Source organism: Mustela lutreola, chromosome 15, assembly GCF_030435805.1.
Source record: "Mustela lutreola isolate mMusLut2 chromosome 15, mMusLut2.pri, whole genome shotgun sequence".
In the NCBI taxonomy this organism is placed as follows: Eukaryota; Metazoa; Chordata; class Mammalia; order Carnivora; family Mustelidae; genus Mustela; species Mustela lutreola.
This window is the reverse complement of record NC_081304.1, coordinates 55,741,846-55,761,529: the sequence shown is the minus strand read 5'-3', so window position 1 is coordinate 55,761,529 and position 19,684 is coordinate 55,741,846. Positions and strand designations below refer to the sequence as shown.

Here is a 19,684-nt window from a genome sequence, read left to right as displayed (position 1 = left end):
GACGTCTCTGATGTCAGACTTCTTCGAAAAGCCATGCGGTGATGGAGAGCTCACCATCTCTCTTACCGCTCCGTTCTATATATAGTCCAGCATTTCTCCGCACGAGACTGTTTTGTTTTATTACGTGGAACCATGTGAAATTGCCATTTTGGGGTAGGTCAGCAGGGTCCAGTGCAGGATGTGCTACAAGTGCAACCTGCCAGTGGAGGCCAAATCTGCTTTTCTGTCCCCTTCCCTCATTCGCCTTATTTCAGCCCTCTGAGGAGGACCACCCTGGGGTCTGCCTTGCCCTTGACCGAGGCCCTTCAGACACTTAATGGCCGTCTCACCATGTTACTGAATGTGCTTCTCTTCTCTAATTTTTCTTATTTGCTCCAATTGCTCTGGAGTCCCTGGTTTTTAGGTTCTCTGCCGACCTGTCACCGTCTCCCGGAGCTGTTGTAGCTGAGTGTGAGTTTACAGATCATACAGTTTTCTATTCAACAAATGTTTCTTCGGCGTCTAGGACTCCCAGGGGCAGAAGATACTGTGGTATTTCTGGGACCCGAGACCATGCTTCAAGTAGGCTTGAGACTAAAATAGTGCCACAAAATACCATCTAGTTTTCTGATGTCATCAAACCTGTCGGGATGCATCTGCCTTTTAACGTGGTTAGAGAGTATTTTCCTAAAAATTGAAATAGAAATTCCGCGGAATTAGGAAAGATAAGTACCCAGGTGATATTCCATAGCACAAACACCTTTCTCCTATCACGCTGATTACAACTAAGCACTTCTTGAATGATTTGATTTACTACTTAAGTCAATTTCATTTAAATCAAATTCATTTCTGTTTTCCTCCCTGTATGTAAAGTTGAACCATGTTTTTATTTTTATTTTTTATTTTTGTTAAAGAGTTTATTTATTTATTTGACAGAGAGAGACACAGCGAGAGAGGGAACACAAGCAGGGGGAGTGGGAGAGGGAGAAGCAGGCTCCCCGCTGAGCAGGGAGGGTGAAGCGGGGGCTTGATCCCAGAACCCTGGGATCATGACCTGAGCCAAAGGCAGAAGCTTAACAACTGAGCCACCCAGGCATCCCTGAACCATGTTTTTACATAAAGTCTGCCCCATTTCCCACCATCACAGGCAAGAAAGAGCCCCTGGTCCAGGCATAGGTCTTCCTTCTCCATGGCTGCTTCTCTCTGCTTCTCTCCTCCCCGACTCAAGCCGCTTGTTGATGAACATGCCTGAGCATAGCCAAGGACAAGGGTTGTTCAATGGGCTGCTCCAGCCTTCAGGGTGCCCTCCTGGTAACGCAGGGCAAACCAGCCCCATCTTAGCACTTCCCGCTGCCCCTGTCTCTGTTGCAGGTCTTGTTGTCCCAACGAGAGAAAGGAGTCTGGGCAGGCTTTCACTGGGCTGACTGGTGAACCCGCAGCGGCGGCCATTGGCCACCTGGAGTCTCTGGCAGCAGAGAGTTCCCGGAGTGGAACCAGGACCCTCTGGGTTTTCTCCCCTGTGACACAGTGTTTCGTGTACTTGCCCTTCGATCTCCTTCAGGATAGAAGACCCCAAAACCACCCAAAGGCTATCATTGTCTCTCTTGTCAAAGAGAGACATGTGCCTACGCTCAGGCGCCTACACTGGAAGTTGTAAGGGGAGAGTCTTGGTTTGTAGCTTCTGTGATTTCAGACCAGAATTCATGAGAGATAAATGCAGTCTGTCATGTTAGCGTGTTCTGGAGGCTCCTGTCAGACGAAGCAGCTTCTGGGGCCTTAGGAGGGGTTCCTGCCTGAGGCTCTGAGCTGTCCACCTGTCCCTTAATTCTGAGCACGGCCGGGACATGGCCATATCAACTACCACAAGGACAATAACACATACCGTGTATTAAGTGCATATCAGGCACTGGCCTAAATCCTAAGCCAGCACTGACTTATTTCATTCCCATTATTGCTACCCTGTTACAGATGAAGAAACCCGACACAGAGAGGTCACATGATTGCCCCCCATCCGCCCCCCCCACACCCAGCTGGCCACATGGGGTGCCGGGGCTGCAGACACTTGGAAGAACACCCTGCACTTGACTTTTCCTGGCAGGAGTGGATGCTGGGAGTGGTGGTGTCTCCGCCTTAGCTTGTCCTCCAGACTGTTTGGAGGATCCGCGTTCTGTCAATATCCCCTAAGATTCCTGTCCTTCTAGAACTGGACAACATGCTCCCATTGAAATGGATTTTTTTTTTTTTTAAATCAGAAGGAAAGCTACCAATCATGCAAATAATGTTGTTAAGTTTTATTATTTATTCGAGAACACAGAAAGAGTCTGAAGCATAAATTTGATTTTTTCTTTCTTTTTTTTTTTTTTTTTTTTTTGGTTTGTGCGAATTTTATATATGTGTACTTTCTCTTTGCCTCGTTGGTGAGTTTCACCAAGAGTTGTTTGTACAAACCCAATCTAATACTAAGGTCCCAATACTAATCACCTTCATATTTTCCTAAGCAACCACCACCCCGGTGATTTCTAGCCCTTCCCAGCACTACTGTGAGTATTACCTGCTGCTGCTACTATTGTTAGTATTTTATTTTATTTTTAACCATTTTATTTATTTATTTGAGAGAGAAGCACAGTGCAAGCAGGGGGAGGGGTAAAGGGAGAGGGAGAAGCAGACTCCTCGATGAGCAGGGAGCCCGATGTGGGGCTGGATGTCAGGACCCCAAGATCATGACCTGAGCCACCCAGGCGCCTCTGTTGTTCCCATTTTAACTATTTTGTGCATTTTCCCTGCAGGATCTCCTGAAGACAACCCTGGATTTCCACCAACTGGGAAAGCTTGAATTTAGTGGCATAAGAGGGAATGCCCTGAGTCGCCAGGTCCAGCAAATGTACGACGGATTTCAAGAGATGTACGGGGTCTTCTCAGAGTCCTCCTATGACTGCTTGGACCCCCAGAGCACGGTGAGGCTTGGAAAGGCTAACTTGCAAGCTTTCTTCTCTTTCTCAGATGCCTCCAGGAGGGAAGGTCTGGGTGTTCACACGCATTTTCCCTGTGTATTTCCTTTGGCCCTGGTTCCGGAGGGAGTCCTCTAGAGGAAGAGAAGGCCAGCATTGCAGTAGGCAGGATCAAGGACACAGGAGCCCACCTGTCACCTGCAGCCCGGGGACATCTGAGACTTGTGGGTCCAAGCCTGCAGCAGGGAGAAAAGCAGCAGAAGGGTCAGTACAGAAATAGGGAATGGAATGCTGGGAAGGGAGTGGTGAGTTACGGGGAAAGGAATTGCAAGAGTACAGGAGGGGAAGAGGAGAAAGAAATTTAGCAGAAATCTGCTGTGAGCACCTTACAACAGTGGGGGATTAGTTGGCCAAACCCAGAAAATATCCCTTTCTAAAATTCCACGAATCTGAAGTATGGGGGGGAAAAAAAAGTGGGGGGGACAGGTACAAAATAGGATATATACCATGTGTTTCCTACCAAATGAGAAAATAAACACACCACATCTTACATGCACAGGGAAACACACTACAGTGTTAGTGTGGTTGGGTTTCTGAGGGAGAAAACTGCTATGCTTTTCTATTTCTCTTTGTCTTTTTGTAAGAATACGCATCAGTGTTGTGAAAGCCATAATCACAGGTAATGATTGCGCAGATCAGAGCTTTGAGTTAACCAAGTTTCTTGGGAAATTGGTACCTTCTAGGAAGAGAACACACTTGGGGCTGCCCAATAAAATACAATAATTGAGACGTGCTTACCCTCAAAATATATGTATATATTCACTGTTGATCTGAATTTAAATTGAACTGGGTGTCTTGTAACTTTATTTGCTAAATTTAGCAAAGGGAGGAACAATGGCTAGCTGCCGTCCCTATCCAATTAAAGTGTACCTAGAAGAAATCATGGGTATTCGTTTAATTAGCTTGCTTTTCTTCTCATGGCCAGATTAGTTTGTTTACACTAAAAAAAAAAAAAAAAAAAGGATTTTGAGTCGAGGACGGGAGGAGCGTAGGTGGTAATGATAGGCTAACCTTGTTGCTGGGGCTGTGCTGCTGGGGTGGTGGACTTTGGGGCGGCATGAGCTGGCCTTGGGGCTTCAGGAGGTAGGAGAGGAGCCCGGAGAGACAGTGACACAGTGCCAACCTCCCATCCCACTCACTTTACCCTTTTGCCTAGGGTCTAGGAAAACAAAACTGCAATAACAGGGTAATTGTCTGCATGGGCAAAAAGTATGCAATGCCAAGGTGAAGTTTAGAAAGTTACAACAAGGACGCCTGGGTGGCTCAGTGGGTTAAAGCCTCTGCCTTCGGCTCAGGTCATGATCTCCGGGCCTTGGGATCGAGCCCCACATCGGGCTCTCCGCTCAGCGGGGAGCCTGCTTCCCTCTCTCTCTCTGCCTGCTTCTCTGCCTACTTGTGATCTCTGCCTGTCAAATAAATAAATAAAATCTTAAAAAAAAAGAAAAGAAAGTCACAGCAAATCCTTGGAATAGCCAACTCAAGGACAGAGGTTGTAGTAAAGAGCGAAGTGGGAGTGGACTGGAGGAGATCATGTTTGTCTTCTGTCCTCTTCAGGAATTTGAGAACGACATGTGTGAATTTAACCAGAGAGTAGAAGATCTTGACCGAAGACTGGGAACTATCTTCAGTCAAGCCTTTGATGATGCCCCCGGTTTGGAGCACGCTTTTAAGGTTTGTGCAGTAGGACGTGGTGGTGGGGTAAGTAGGGGGGCGCTGTTGTGCTCCAGTCTCTGCTCCAGTGTCTAGGCTCTGACCCTAGCAGAGGAGGGAAAGGATCCTCTTCTCACTGTTTTGTTCCTTGCAGAGAACACTTGTTCCTGTCAATCCAGTAGGACTGTGGGTGAACTAGTGACGGCAAAGGACTGGACAGAACTGGGCTTCTCAGGTTGATTATGAATGCTTTTGTAGAAACACAGCAACATAAAAATACATTTCAAAAGAGTTATTCCGGAGGTGCCTGGCTGGCTTAGTCAGAAGAGTTTGCAGCTCTTTTTTTTTTTTCTTTTTTCCCCACTTTAATATTATTTAATTTCAAGTTAGTTTACATAGTGTATTATTTGTTTTAGGGGTAGGTTTTAGGGGTAGAATTTAGTGATTCATGAGTTGCATATGACACCCAGCGCTCATTACGTCAAGTGCCTTCCTTCATGCCCGTCACCCAGTTGCCCCATCTTCTCACCCCCTCCCCTCCAGCAGCCTGCAGTTTGTTTCCTATAGTTAAGAGTCTCCTACGGTTTGTCTCTCTGTTTTCATCTTACTTTAGTCTTCCTTCCCTTCACCTATGTTCACTTGTTTTGTTTCTTAAATCCTGCATATGAGTGAAATCATATTGTATTTGTCTTTCTCTGACTTACTTTGCTTAGCATAATACCCACTAGTTCTGTCCATGTCATTGCAAGTGGTAAGATTTCGTTTTTTTGACGGCTGAGTAATATTCCATTGTGTGTGTGTGTGTGTGTGTGTGTGTGTGCACGCGCATGTGTGCACACGTGTATGCACATATCTTCTTATCCCTTCATTTGTCCATGGACATCAGGGCTCTTTCCATAGTTTGGCTATTGTGGACATTGCTGCTATAAACATTCGGGTACACGTGCCCCTTCAGGTCACTACATTTGTATCTTTGGGGTAAATACACAATTGCTGGGTCATAGGGTAGCTCTGTTATCAACTTTTTGAGAAACCTCCACACTGTTTTCCAGAGTGGCTGCACCAGCTTGCATTCCCACCTTCCCAACCTATGTAAGAGGGTTCCCCGTTCTCCACATCCTCGCCAACATCTGTCATTTCCTGACTTGTTAATTTTGGCCATTCTGACTGGTGTAAAGTGGTATCTCGTTGTGGTTTTGATTTCTATTTCCCTGATGCCAAGTGATGTGGAGTACTTTTTCATGCGTCTGTTGGCCATCTGGATGTCTTCTTTGGAGAAATGTCTGTTCATGTCTTCTGCCCATTTCTTGACTAGATTTTTTTTTTTTTTTTTTTTTTTTTTTTTTTGCTTTTTGGGTGTTGTGTTTGATGAGTTCTTTACAGATTTTGGATACCAGTCCTTCATCTGATAAGACATTTGCAAATATCTTCTCCTGTTCTATAGGTTGCTTTTTAGTTTTGTTGATTGTTGTCTTTGCTGTGCAGATGCTTTTTATCCTGATGAAGTCCCAATAGTTCATTTTTGCTTTTGTTTCCCTTGCCTTTGGAGACATGTCTAGTCAGAAGTTGCTGCGGCTGAGGTCAGGGAGGTTGCTAGGTTCTCCTCTAGGATTTTAATGAATTCCTGTCTCACATTTCAGTCTTTCATCCATTTTGCATTTATTTTCGTGTGTAGGGTAAGACAGTGGTCCAATTTCATTCCTCTGCATGTGGCTACCCAATTTTCCCAACACCATTTGTTCAAGAGAGACTTTTTTCCATCAAATATTCTTTCTTGCTTTGCTGAAAATTAGTTGACCATACAATTGAGGGTCCATTTCTGGATTCTCCACTCTGTCCCTTGGATCTGTTTTTGTGCCAATACGATACTGTCTTGATGACTACAGCTTTGTAATAGAGCTTGAAGCCTGGAATTGTGATGCCACCAGCTTTGGTTTTCTTTTTCAACATTCCTTTGGCTCTTTGGGGTCTTTTCTGGTTTCATGGAAATTTTAGAATTGTTTGCTCCAGCTCTGTGAAAAATGCTGGTGTTATTTTGATAGGGATTGCTTTGAGTGCGTAGATTGGTTCAGGTAGTACAGACATTTTAACAATGTTTGTTCTTCCAATCCATTCTTTGTTGCTCCAATGAGCATGGAATGTTTTTCCATCTCTTTGTGTCTTCCTCAATTTCTTTCATAAGTGTTCTGTAGTTTTCAGAGCACAGATCTTTTACTTCTTTGGTTAGGTTTATTTCTAGCTGTCTTATGCTTTTGGGTGCAATTGTAAAGGGGATTGATTCCTTGATTTCTCTCTCTGATGCTTCGTTGTTGGTGTACAGAAATGCAGCAGACTTCCGTGCATTGATTTTATATCCTGAAACTTTGCTGAATTCTTCTATCAATTCTAGCAATTTTTTTGGTGGAGTCTTTCAGGTTTTCTACATATTGTCTCCAAAGAATGAAAATTCAACTAGTTCTCTGCCTATCAGGATTTTACTTTTTATTTTATATTTTTTAATTTCTTTTTGTTGTCTGGCTGATTGCTGGGGCTAGGGCCTCTAGTACTATGTCGAACAGCAGTGGTGAGAGTGGACATCTCTGTCATGTTCCTGATCTCAAGGGGAAAGCCCTCAGTTTTTCCCCATTGAGAAGGGTATTTGCTGTGGGTCTTTTTAATATGACCTTTATGATGTTGAGGTATGTTCCCTCCACCCCTACATTGTTGAGTTTTGATCAAGAAAGGAGGCTCTATTTTGTCAAATGCTTTTTCTGCATCAATTGAGAGGATCATATGGTTCTTGTCCTTTCTTTTATTAATGTGGTATATCATGCTGATTGACTTTTGGATGTTGAACCACCCTTGCAGCCCAGGAATAAATCCCACTTGGTCGTGGTGAATAATCCTTTTAGTGTACTGTTGGATCTGATTGACTAATATCTTGTTGAGAATTTTGGCATCCCTGTTCATTAGGGATATTGGTCTCTGTAATTCTCCTTTTCAGTGAGGTATTTGTCTGGTTTTAGAGTCAAGGTAATGCTGACCTCATAGAATGAGTTTGGAAGTTTTCCTTCCATTTAATTTTTTGGAACAGTTTCAGAAGAATAAGTATTAAATCTTCTTTAAATGTTTGGTAGAATTCCCCTAGAAAGTCATCTGGTTCTGGACTCCTGTTTGTTGGGAGATTTTTGATGACTGATTCAATTTCTTTGCTGGTTATGGGTCTGTTTAGATTTTTCTATTTCATCCTGTTTCAGTTTTGGTAGTTTATATGTTTCTAGGAATTTATCCATTTCTTCCAGATTGCCTAATTTGTTGGCATATAATTGCTCATAATATTCTCTTCTAATTGTTTATATTTTTGCAGTGTTGGTGTGATCTCTCCTCTTTCATTCAGTGTTTTATTTACTTGGGTCCTTTCTCTTTTCTTTTTCATAAGTCTGGCTAGTTTTTCAATTTTGTTAATTCTTTCAAAGAACCCATTCCTAGTTCTGTTGATCTGCTCTACTGTTCTTTGATTTCTATATCATTGATTTCTGCTCTAATCTTCCATTATTTCCCTTCTCCTGCTGGGCTTAAGCTTTATTTGCTGTTCTTTTTCCAGCTCTTTTAGGTGTAAAATTAGGTTGTATTTTTGAGACTTTCTTGCTTCTTGGGGAAGGCCTGTATTGCAGAACACTTCCTTCTTAGGACAACCTTTGCTGGATCTCAGATATTTTGGACTGTCATGGTTTCGTTTTCATTTGCTCCCATGTATTTTTTAAATTCTTCTTTAATTTCCTGGTTGACCCATTCATTCTTTAGTAGGATGCTCTTTAACCTCCATGTTTTTGTGGTCCTTCCAAATTTTTCCTTGGGGTTCACTTCAAGTCTCATAGTGTTGTGGTGTGAAAATATTCATGGTATGATCTCAATCTTTTTGTATCATTGAGTCTTGATTTGTGACCCAGTGTGTGATCTATTCTGGAGAATGTTCCATGTGCACTCGAAAAGAATGTGTGGTCTGCTGCTTTAGGATGAAATGCTCTGAATTTATTTGTGAAGTCTATATGGTCCAATGTGTCATTCAAAGCCCTTGTTTCCATGTTGATCTTCTGTATAGATGATCTGTCCTTTGCTGTGAGGAGGGTGTTAAATGCCCTATTGTTATTGTATTATCATCTATGAGTTTCTTTAAATTTGTTACTCATTGACTTTATATTTGGCTTCTCCTAAGTTAGTTAATATCCATAGATATTTACAATCGTTAGATATTCTTATTGGATGGAACCCTTTATTATGACATCATGTCCTTCTTCATCTCTTATTACGGTCTTTGGCTTAAATCTAGTTTCTCTGATATAAGTGGGGTTCCTCCAGCTTTCTTTTGATGTCCATCAGCATGATAAGTGATTCTTCACCCCCTTACTTTCGATCTAGAGGAGTCTTTGAGTCTAAAAGGAGCCTCTTGTAAGCAACATATCGATGGGTCTTAATTTTTTTATCCATTCTGATACCCTGTGTCTTTTGATTAGAGAATTTAGGCCACTTACACTCAGAGTAATTATTGAAAGATATGAATTTAGTGCCATTTTATTACCTATAAAGTTGCTATTCCTGTAGATTGTCTCTGTTCCTTTCTAGTTTTTGTTACTTTTGGTTTCTCTTTCCCACAGAAGAGCATGCGACTCTTGATCTTGTGGTCATGGGTTTGAGCCCCATGTTGGGTGTAGAGATTACTTAAATAAATTTAAGTGTTTCTTCTGGAACACTGTCTTTGGGCCTTAGCAGTAGGGTGGCCATTAAAAGTGGAGAAGTCTACTGTGGTTGCCACCTGAATCCTTGACTCTTGCACCATGCTATTTAACCAGTGCTGCCCAGTTGATTCAAGCTGGACCAAACCCTGCGAGTAACTGGTTATAGGAGTCAGCTACTAGCAACTAGAATGAGAAGACTGTACCCTTGCCCTCCATTGCAGGGCAGGAGCAAGATGGAAGAATAGGGAGGTGGCTTCGGATGAGGAGTACACAAATGGTGGCATACTGAGAGTTCTGACTGAGACATATCGGGTGCCTTGACACTTTTGTAGCGCATGATCGACCTTCTGTAAACTACAAAGGAACTCACTCTGTAAAGGCTTAAGGATTAGAACCTGGACTGGTCAGTGGCAGTTACCAGGAGACAGCTTTTGGCTCAGTGGAAGAGAGAGATTTCTGAAAGCTATTAAAAGTGGAATGAACTTCCTTGAGAAGTGGATAAGTTTCCAGTCACTGGAAATGTCCTCAGGTAGCTTTAATGACTGGTGGGACAATCATAGAAGAGGCTCAAACCTCACAAGGGTGAGTCTGCGCTATCCTAGGATACCAGGTTACCCAGCATGCCAGGCTTCGTTAGCCACTGAGTACAGATACTCACAACCTTTTATAAATAGTGTGGCTCCCTACCTCATATGGGAACACTAGTAGGATTCTTTTCCAAGCATTTGAACTCATTCCAGAAATTACTTCCAGAATTCATTCTCTCTGAAACTTTTTTCTTGTTCCAACCCTCAGATTTTAGCCTTCCACATTCTCCCCAATACCCAGCCTGCTTAGCTTCTTCATCTCCTCTCCATCTTCACCCTCTACCTCTATTTTACTTCTTCTTCTCCTTTTTTTTAATGGAGAACTTCACCTTTCTGACATCTTTAGTTTTCTCTTGGTTTGGTCCTTTACTCAGAGTCTCTCGACACATCCGAGTTCAGCATCTAAATTAGCGGACAGGACTCCTTCCCCCATTAGAAACAAAGGAGAGGGGGGCCTCAGTGGCTCAGTCAGTTAAGCGTCTGATTTCAGTTCAGGTCATGATCTCAGGGTCCTGGGGTCGAGCCCCATGTGGGGCTCCCTGCTTCTCCCTCTCTCTCTGCTCCTCCCCACCTTGAACACACTCTCTTTCTCTCTCTGTCAAATAAATAAATAAAATATTTTTTTTAAAAAGCAAAGAGAGGGGGGCACACCATCACTCTCAACCCATTCATAATTATAGATACAGTCACAATAACAATTTTTGATCCTCTTCTGTTGACGGCTATGTGAAGGAAAAGCCAAGACGCAGGATGTATGTAGCCTTAGAAAGGTTGACTCTGTGACTATTTCTTTTTCTCTCTCTGCCTCTTCTGCAGCTGCTGGACATTGCAGGGAAACTCCTGGAAAGACCACTTATAGCACAGGATGCTTCTGAAAAATACTTGCTGCTCATCCAAATGTTCATCAAAGACCTGGATACGGTGAGGGCCATCTACAGTCAGCACATCCAGGAGGAGGCAGAACATGGTAGGTCTGTTGGCTGAAGATTTGGATGGGGACACTTGTGTTACCAGGAAGGGTGCAACTCACTCCACTTCTATCTGTGAAATGGCCACGAGGGAATCCCTGATATTCTCCAAGAAAACAAAAAACCTTCTTGCTTGAAATTTCAGACCATCTCAGGTCATTGTAGTATTCAAGGAACTGTGCATTTCCTTGTGTCCAGGGCTGAGACTGGTGGCCAACCCAGAGCAGTGAGGTCTTGCCTGCCTCTGATGGAGAGCTTAGCATGATGTAGGAGTTGACCCTCGGTTAGTGCTGCCAACACTGCTTCATCTCCAACATACTTCAGTTCCACAGTAGATTTTTATACGCCCGAGGAAGGTTTCTGATCCCTTCCAAGGCCATAGCCGCCATGCTTCTGGAGGAAGGAATAGCAGGAGCCCAACAGAGGATGACACCATGCCAAAGTGTGATTTCTCCATTTTTATGGAAGTTCTTAGAGGCCCTGTCTTATGTGATTGAAAGTCAAACGCAAGTCCAATTCAGCTCTACAAACATTTATCAAGTCCTTGCTAGGTGAAGGACACATTTGTGAGCACTTATAGGAGAGGCAGGCCAGGATGAGGGATAAAGGAATTAATCCTGGAAGGTGGTTCTTCAGGGAACACATCGGGTATGAGTGATATTAACAAGAACACAAAGCAGAACAGAAGTAGGGCTCAACTTGCCCCATGAAGAACCATAATGACATAAGATGGCTTATGGCTGGGAGATCCAAGGGAGCACGTGTGGCCTAGGTGGCCTTGAGCTGAGCCCTGTGAGGCTGGGGAGTGGACGGCCAGGGAGAAGTGGTAAAGGGCTCTGAAGCAGAGGACGAAGGAGAGGATGCGGAAGGTGATCAGTCAGAGCTGCCCATGGCCAAACAAGGTGTGTGGAGGGAGATTAGGTGAACCATGGAATTTGGGGCCAGATTTAGGAATCTGGAACTCATTATTCAGGCACCAGGAAAATTTCCAAGGTTTTTAAGCAAGAGAGGAGAAGCATCACTCTGTGGATAAGCAGGTTTTCTAGAGAGGTCATTAAGAAACGCTTCCAGGTAGGAGATCATTCCCAGCAGATCTATGGGGCCATGGTCATGCCTTCTTCCGGTCAGATGCAGAATCTGAAAGTTCACATGCCTTCTGAGGCCTTGTTAGTTTTCTACTGCTGCCCAGTGAATTATTGTGATGTCTGTGGCTTAAATAAAACAATACCCATGTTTTGACTCATAGTTCTGTAGGTCAGAGCCCAGCTTGATGTGCCTTATTCTCCACCCAGAGGGCCCCAGGGCTGAAATCAAAGAGTCAGGCGGCCAAGTTCTCATCAGGAGGCTTTGTGGGGGCAAATCCATTTTCCAGTTCCTTTTGTTGGGAGAATCCAGTTCCTTGTGACTGTCGATCGGAGGTCTGCCACTCCTCATTGGCTGCCAGGCATGGGCAGGAGGTGGGGAGTCACTTAGTGACTGAAAGCCAGCCAGTCCCCTTCCTTACTGTATGGCCAGGCTGTATGGCGGCCTCCATCCTCAAGCCAGTAGTGGCAGGCTGAGTCCTGCCAGCAACCAGAGAAAATGCTCTTTTAGAGGACTCACCTGATTAAGTCAGGCCCACCTGCAATCATTTCCCTTTTGCTCTCTAACATATCATCACAGGAGTGCTTTCTCATTGTAGCCAGTTTCCCACCACAGTAACAAGAAGACGATTATGCAAGTGTGAGGGTCATTGGTGTCATTGTAGAATTTTACCTGCCGTCGAGGTCAGGCAGAAAGTGACTATAATAGATCTGGGTTGGGTCTACATCAAGGAGCAATGGGGTCTGTGGCAAAATAAAGAAAGAGACCACTATTCAGCTCAGGTTGCTAGTTAGAAGCAGTGGCTGGTTCTCACCAAATGTTCTGAGATTAAAAAAAAAAAAAAAATCTAATCTTGTTCAATCATGACAACTAATTATGAGCAAAGAAGCCCACAGCATGGACTAAAGTCAGACTATCCAGACTGCACTAACTCTGGTCAAGCAGCTCACAGTCCACGTGGCCTGTCTCCTAACCTTGGTGAATTCTCAGAGAAACTGTGGAAATGAAGCAGGGAAGATATCAATCCCATTTTATAGGTGAAAAAAAAAAGAAAGAAAACCTGAGGTCCCAAAAGATCATGTTCTCTGTTGAAGGCCGGGGTTTCCAGCCCTGAATGTACAATTGAATTCCTCTCCAGAGCTTTAGAAAATATAGACCACCCGGCCCCACCTGGATTTCTTAAGTCAGAAAGGTGAAGGCCGGTCCGAGGCTCAGTAGGTCTAAAGAGCCCCACAGGTGCAGTTGATATGCACGAAGCCAGGTAGAAAATCACTGGTGTGGAGCCAGAAAGCCAGCGAGCAGCACAGCTGGGCTGGGCACCCCGTCCTCTCACTGCATTTAATGTTCTCCCCAAAGCCACCCCTTTGTACCACTGAGCCTACATGGCCATCTCTCCCGGGACTCCCCACTCTCAGTGTGAGTGCAGGGTGACATTAGCACCTGAAGTCAGGGTACCAGGGGGCAGGTGTTCCCAGGCAGGGCTGGGGCCATGGCCTCACTAATTCCACCTGTGCTGTGTCCCCAGGGTTCTCTTCAGTACACAAGAACATGCCCACTGTGGCCGGGGGTCTCTGCTGGGCACGGGAGCTGAGACAGCGAATCCAGGAGCCCTATGCCATCTTCAGACGCATCACCCATCTGTAAGTAACTGGTTCCTGGAAGGCGGGCTTGGTTTCGGGTTCAGCTCCTGCTCTGGAATTTTGAGTGTTGTGAGGAACGCAACTTACTCAGCTCAGGCATGAAAATCACCTTAATTTCTTTGCATCCTCAAGCAACAGACCAGCATCTCAGTCCATCTGGGCTGTAACACAGAATACCACAGGTGTTTCACATGCTTCACACGGCTCTAGAGGCTGGGGAGGTCCAAGGTCACGGTCTTCTGTGTCCTCCTCTCCCTTCCGAGGGCTCCCCACCTTGTGGCCTCACCACCCCCAGAAGGCCCCATCTCCTAATGCCATCCCATTGAGGGGTAGGATTGCAGCATGAATTTTGGGGTGAGGGGGTGCAAACATTTGGGAGTGAGATTGATACATTTGGACTGACAGGGAGCCCCCTGGTGTCAGCTGAGGCTCAAAGGATGGCTGGCTGCCTCTTCCTGCTCCGCGAGATCAGTCTGTAGAGGTAAAGGAGTCCAGGTTTTTCCAGCTCTGTAGGATTCTACAGACACGTCTCTGCCACAGCGTCTCCCCACCACTAAGGTGGCTGGAAAAGAACAAAGCCCAGAGTTTCCTAAAGCGTGGTGTAAGGACTTTGTCTATTCGCGTACCCAGGGCTCTGGTCCAGTGCAGATTCCCAGGCCTCTCCTCCCTCGCTGGAATCTGAATCTGGAAGCGGGGTGGGGCCCTTGAATCCCCGTCCTGAGCAGGCTCCCCACTGAGATTCCACAGCTGACCGGGTTTGGTGGGACCCATTGGCCTGCCGCTCAGCCGAGCCTGGAAGTCGAGCTAGATACAGAGGCCCCTCGGCTGCTAGAAGTGAGAGACGGAACTGTTTGTGGGATCATGTTCAGGATGCTTCCAGGAAGGACAGTCTCTCTCTGACCCCTCTTTACAGAGAACCGCGCCGAGGGCACTGGAGGGGCAAACAAAACCAAAACAGACTGTCCTCACAGGGGTTCTGGCCCTAGGTAGGGCTTTAGAGACAGTCTGGCGCAGGGGGTGAGGCTGAATGCTTTCAGAGGCCCCGAAGATGATTCCAGGCAGCCAAGATGGGCTCCAATGGGGGTCACCGCTGCCCCATCCAGTGCTGCCCAGTGGAAAAGCAGGACTCAGTATGCGCCAAATGCTGACACCGGGGGGGGGGGGGGGGGGGGGGGGAGCTGAAAATCTGGATGGGGATGTAAAGCGGCCAACTTGAGAATGAGCCAGTGCCCCCTTTCCCGAACTCCGCACAGATCAGATAACAGGCCTTCAGGTCAGGTGGGCTCAGCAGGCAATCCATTTGCAACATTTGCTGCAGCCTGAGCTTGCTGAGCTCTTTGTTTTGCAAAGGAAGAAACTAAGGGGAGACAGAACGGAGGCCACAGGCCTACCGCCCCAGAGAAAGTCCAGAAAGGACTGGAACAGTGTGGGGCTCAAGAGCCCCAGCCCAGAGGTCCTCCCAGGGAGTCCCCAGCCAGGGGAAGCTTGCCCCCATGCCACTGAGCCCTCATCTTCTCAGACCCGCCCATTGATATGGGCTGGCCCAAGGGAGGGCATGACCTTGGGCGAGGGGGCCCGCAGCTGTGTCCCAGGAGGCAGGTGGCTAGGCTTTATCAGCAGCAAACATCCATGGCCATGGGGGATGGGAGGGTGGTTTACACTGCCTGAGCCAGGGGGATCTGAATGGCACCCCAGCCAGTCCCCCACAGTTCCCCTGAAAAGTCCCATTTGTTTAAAAATGAATTCACATCCGTACTGTTCCCTATCATATACACCTGACCCTTGAACAACACGGGTCTGAGCTGCGTGGGTTCACTTACACCTAGATTTCTTTTCCTTTCCTTTCCTCCCCCCTCTGCCCCCCGCCCCTCAAAGTTTCCTTGTTTCCATTTGGTCCAGGGCTTGGGCAAGGGCTCCAGGGCGGTTACAAGCTACCTAGTGGCTTCAGGGAGACACAGACTCAGGCAAGGGGGATGCCAGAGGGACCCCTCAGGGGCCACTAGGCTCTGGAGGCTCCTCATTGTGCTTGAGAATGAGCCTTTCAAAGCGGAAGAGCAACCTGTCCAGCCCAGTCTGGGGGCCGCCAGCCTGTGGAGATACGACAGGGGCGCGCCGGTGTCTTGAGAAGTTTCACCTGCTCATCTAGGATGCGGTCCTCTGGGAATCACAGACGTAGGGCCTCCGCTGGCAGAACCCAGGGCCAGCGGACCCGGAAGGACCTGGTTCAGGGTCTTGTCCCCCTCTCAGCAGCGTCCATGGCATCCTAGGTCTCACTGCTCCCCTAATGGGACGGCTTCCCCATGTTTGGGGAGAGGCCCAGCCGCTACTCTGGTGTTGCAACTTCAAGAGACAAAGGACACCCTTGCCCTTTCATGGCCAGAAGAATCGGCCCAGCCCTCCAGGACCACATCACTGAAGTAGAAGTCTGGAGGGAGGGAGGTGTAGGCTGGGAGGGAGGTGTGACTGGGTGCAGGCTGACCGTGGCCTCCCCTCCTCGATGCAATAAATCTGATGAACCTGGGAGCTCATGATTGGTCAGCAGGAAGGAGTTGAGCTCAGAAGACGGTGTTGGTTGGTCCCAGAGGCGGGGGATGGCTGAGAAGATGGTTTCAAACTTGCAGCTGGGAAAGAGGTCAGAGAGGGCTGGGAGGCTGGAAGGAGGGGTGACGCCTGGTCTGTCCCCTGCACACACCGCCCGAGCAGGAGATAGATCCAGGGGCCGCTGGCCCAGACGGAGTTTTTACAGTGCTGTAAATGTATTTTCTCCTCCTTATGATTTTCTTAACATTTTCCTCTGCCTAGTTTCCTTTATTGTAAGCATACAGTACATAAGGCATGTCATGTGGGAAATATGCCTTCATTGGCTGTTTATGTTCTCGGGAAGGCTTCTGGCCAACAGTAGCTCTTAGTAGTTTGGTTTTTAGGAAGTCACAAGTTCTGTGCCAGATCTTTGATTGCATGGGGGTCGGCATCCCCGTCGTTCAAGGGTCAGCTGTATATACAAATGGGTTCCTAAAATGCTTTCCAGTTCTCACCAGGAAGGGAAGTAGAACCTAGGGAGAATTTGCCCTTGCCCGGTGACTTACCAAACTTCCAGGCATTGCAGTGGGGGACCATTGTCCCCTCAGGCCTCCTCCTCCTCCAGAAACAAAAGTGAGATGGGGTGAGGAGGCTTGCAGAAATCCCACAGTGAGGGGAGGAGGGCTGGGGGGGGAGCCAGCCCACTTAGTCTGAAGCCCTTTCCACGTCTTTCCACTATCTGCTCATTCACCAGGGAAGGGAACTAAGCAACTGTGAGAAAGAAAAAAAAAAAGCCCTTCAGGAAATCCAGAGCTTTCTGTGCAGGCGTGAGGGCTTACACAGAAAGCTCGGGAGATCTAGTGAAGAAACTTTGTGTTGGTTTAAAGCCCAAATGGGTTTTTATAAAAATTTTCCCAAGAAGCTGCCTCATTTTGCCGGCAGAACCCACAGGGTTCCTGGGAAGGTTCTGAAAAGTGCTGATGCTTCACACATTACCCAGAAGCTGGTCTCTATTTCCTGTTGCAAAGGAGCATCAAACCCAGCTAACAGTGTATACACACATACACACACATTGTTTTAATGTTATCTAGTTTGTTACAGTGTTGCAATGCACAATATTATAGACAGTTTTTCTTCCTTAAATACAGAAAACTATGTAGAGCATTTTCCTGTCGTGTCTCAGTTTCCCTTTTATTCAGATTTCGGATGGACTTCACTTACCCACGTGTGACTGGCTGGGCTAGGGCTGGCTGCGTTCCCTCCCTGTCACCTGGGGGGCCCACCCTCATCTCTGGAAGTGCAGGTGCCCTCTAGTGGCCGGTGGGCGCTGCTGGCTTGGAGGCTGGAGGCTGGCTCCCTGAGGGATGTTTGGAGACCGGCCCACGAAGCGGTTCAGTCTGTTCTTTGTAGGCTGTAGTTTGTTACTTGGATCATTATTTTGACTTCTGAATTGATGCCATTTCTTCTTCTCTTTTGTGGGGGCAGTTGCATGGACTCTGCCGAAGGAAAGCGAATGACCCAGAAATACGAAGATATGCTCTCACTGCTGGAAAAGTAAGCGGCTTCTGGGATCGCATTGTTCTGCAAATGGCATAGCCCCCCCCCCCCCGCCATGCCTTTGTGGTTCCGGGTTTGTGCAGATTAATCCTCCCTTCCCCCGCCACCATGGCTGCCAAATGCCTGTCTGTGTCTCAGGATAGAACCCGATGGCGGTGAGTACAGCGCCCTGCTGGGCCACCAACACAGGGCCTCTGGGGAATGCAGCTCCATGGCCCTAATGGACACTCTCCGGGGTAGTGTTGCTGGGAGCGTGAACTTGGCAGAGCTAGAGGAAGTAGGGAGCTCCTCGCTGCACCTTGAGACCAGTGTCGCAGAAAATCACAGCAGCTGCTCACTGAGCGGAAAGCAACAGTTTGTGCTGCAGAAAGAGAAGATGAGTTTTAGAAATACTTCCTGGGTCCTTTCCGAGAAAACACAAGAATGACCATGTGCCTGCACTCCTAGTTATTCCTGCGTTAAAGTGGCAGTGAATCTTCTGTGGGCACGGTTCCGGCTGCCCACACTGCCATGCGGTTAGCAAATCCCAAATCGAGGATGTTGGCTCATCCCCTGACTGGGGGGCCTTTCAGGGCCTCCCCACACCCACCCCACTGTCTCGAGGCACCCCCTGTGGCCTTTGCCTCCCTCTCCAGCCTTGTCCCTGCCCCTTCTGGCCTGAGGGGTTCCCGGATCCCAGGCCACCCTTTCTCACCTCTGCTGGGAGCAATCATTTCACTGCCATACCTCTTCTCCTCTGAGAGTCAGTCAAGCCTTAACGCGGCCCTTCTTCCATGAAGCTTCCCGGCATTCTCCGCATCACACACTCAGCCCGCCGTTGGATACCTCCTATCCTGTCCATCTCTCCAGGACTGTGCTTCCATATTTCCTGCTTAGCTGTGTTCCATGGCATTAGCAGCACTGACCGTGTGGTGTTTCTTCATGGTGTTGACCCTCCAGCCCAGCACGGGGGAGGGGCTCAGTCAGCGTGTAACGACCCACCCACGGGCACCTTGATTTTCTCGAAGATCAGTGTGAGAGCAATCTTAGCCAGTGACTTCTTCCAGCATTTAATGAGACAAATCACAACTCCCTTTACACCCTGCAAAGACTGAAGGGAGCCTTTCTTTCTGCTCTTTGATTTAAGCTGGGCCACCTTTTGAAATGAGATGATACCTGCAGGAGCTACCAGGCTGAGCCACTGACTCTGAATTAAGAACGGATTGAGGGAAGGACACCTGGGTGGCTCAGTGTAGCGTGGACCTTCAGCACCAGTCAAGATCTCAGGGTCCTGGGATTGAGTCCCCCATTCAGCTTCCCACTCAGCAGGGAATCTGCCTCTCCCTCTGCCCCTCCCCCCCAACTTGTGCACGCATGCGTGCATACACTCACCAGCCCCCCCATAAACAAAAATCTTTAAAAAATAAAAAAAAAAAAAAAAGAACAGATTCCAGTGTTTTACCAATAGTATCTTCAGTTCATGATACACATGTGCACACATTCACATGTAGGTATCTGGGCTATATACACGTTAAGATATCTCTGTCTTCACTAGGACTTCGCCAGGTGCTGCTGGGAGGGTGCGTAAGAGGTGGCTGTTCTCTCTGGTTCTGGCAGGTATGAGACGAGACTTTATGAGGACTGGTGTCAGACCGTGTCAGAGAAGTCACAGTACAATCTTTCCCGACCACTCCTGAAACGTGACCCGGAGACAAAACAGATCGCTGTCAACTTTAACCCACAGGTAAGTCAGGCAGCAGGAATTGCCTTTCGGGTTCCTGAAATTGGGTTCCGGCTGATTTCCAAAGCAAAAAGGCTTTTGATAATAATATGCAGAAGCTGTTGAGAATTTCCACCCTGGATCTCTTACTGGGGGGGAATGCTGTGGTGCCATGTTTTCTCAGGTTGTCCGATGGCCGCCTTTTTTTCCCCATGATTGGCCAGTAGATTTGTGTTGATTTTGCACAACAGAAGATATCGCAAAATAACTTTTTAAAC

General features: G+C 47.1%; 1 protein-coding gene across 1 annotated transcript in view; it reads left to right on the top strand.

Annotated features, from left to right (window-relative positions):
* Nucleotides 1-19,684, top strand: part of DNAH9 (dynein axonemal heavy chain 9) — a 321,088-nt gene that overhangs the window by 20,996 nt on the left and 280,408 nt on the right. Inside the window, exons 7-12 of the mRNA XM_059150223.1 lie at nt 2,766-2,933; nt 4,542-4,658; nt 10,756-10,906; nt 13,516-13,630; nt 17,636-17,704; nt 19,304-19,430. Coding sequence (XP_059006206.1) covers nt 2,766-2,933; nt 4,542-4,658; nt 10,756-10,906; nt 13,516-13,630; nt 17,636-17,704; nt 19,304-19,430 — 747 coding nt within the window. The remainder of the gene's footprint in view (nt 1-2,765; nt 2,934-4,541; nt 4,659-10,755; nt 10,907-13,515; nt 13,631-17,635; nt 17,705-19,303; nt 19,431-19,684) is intronic.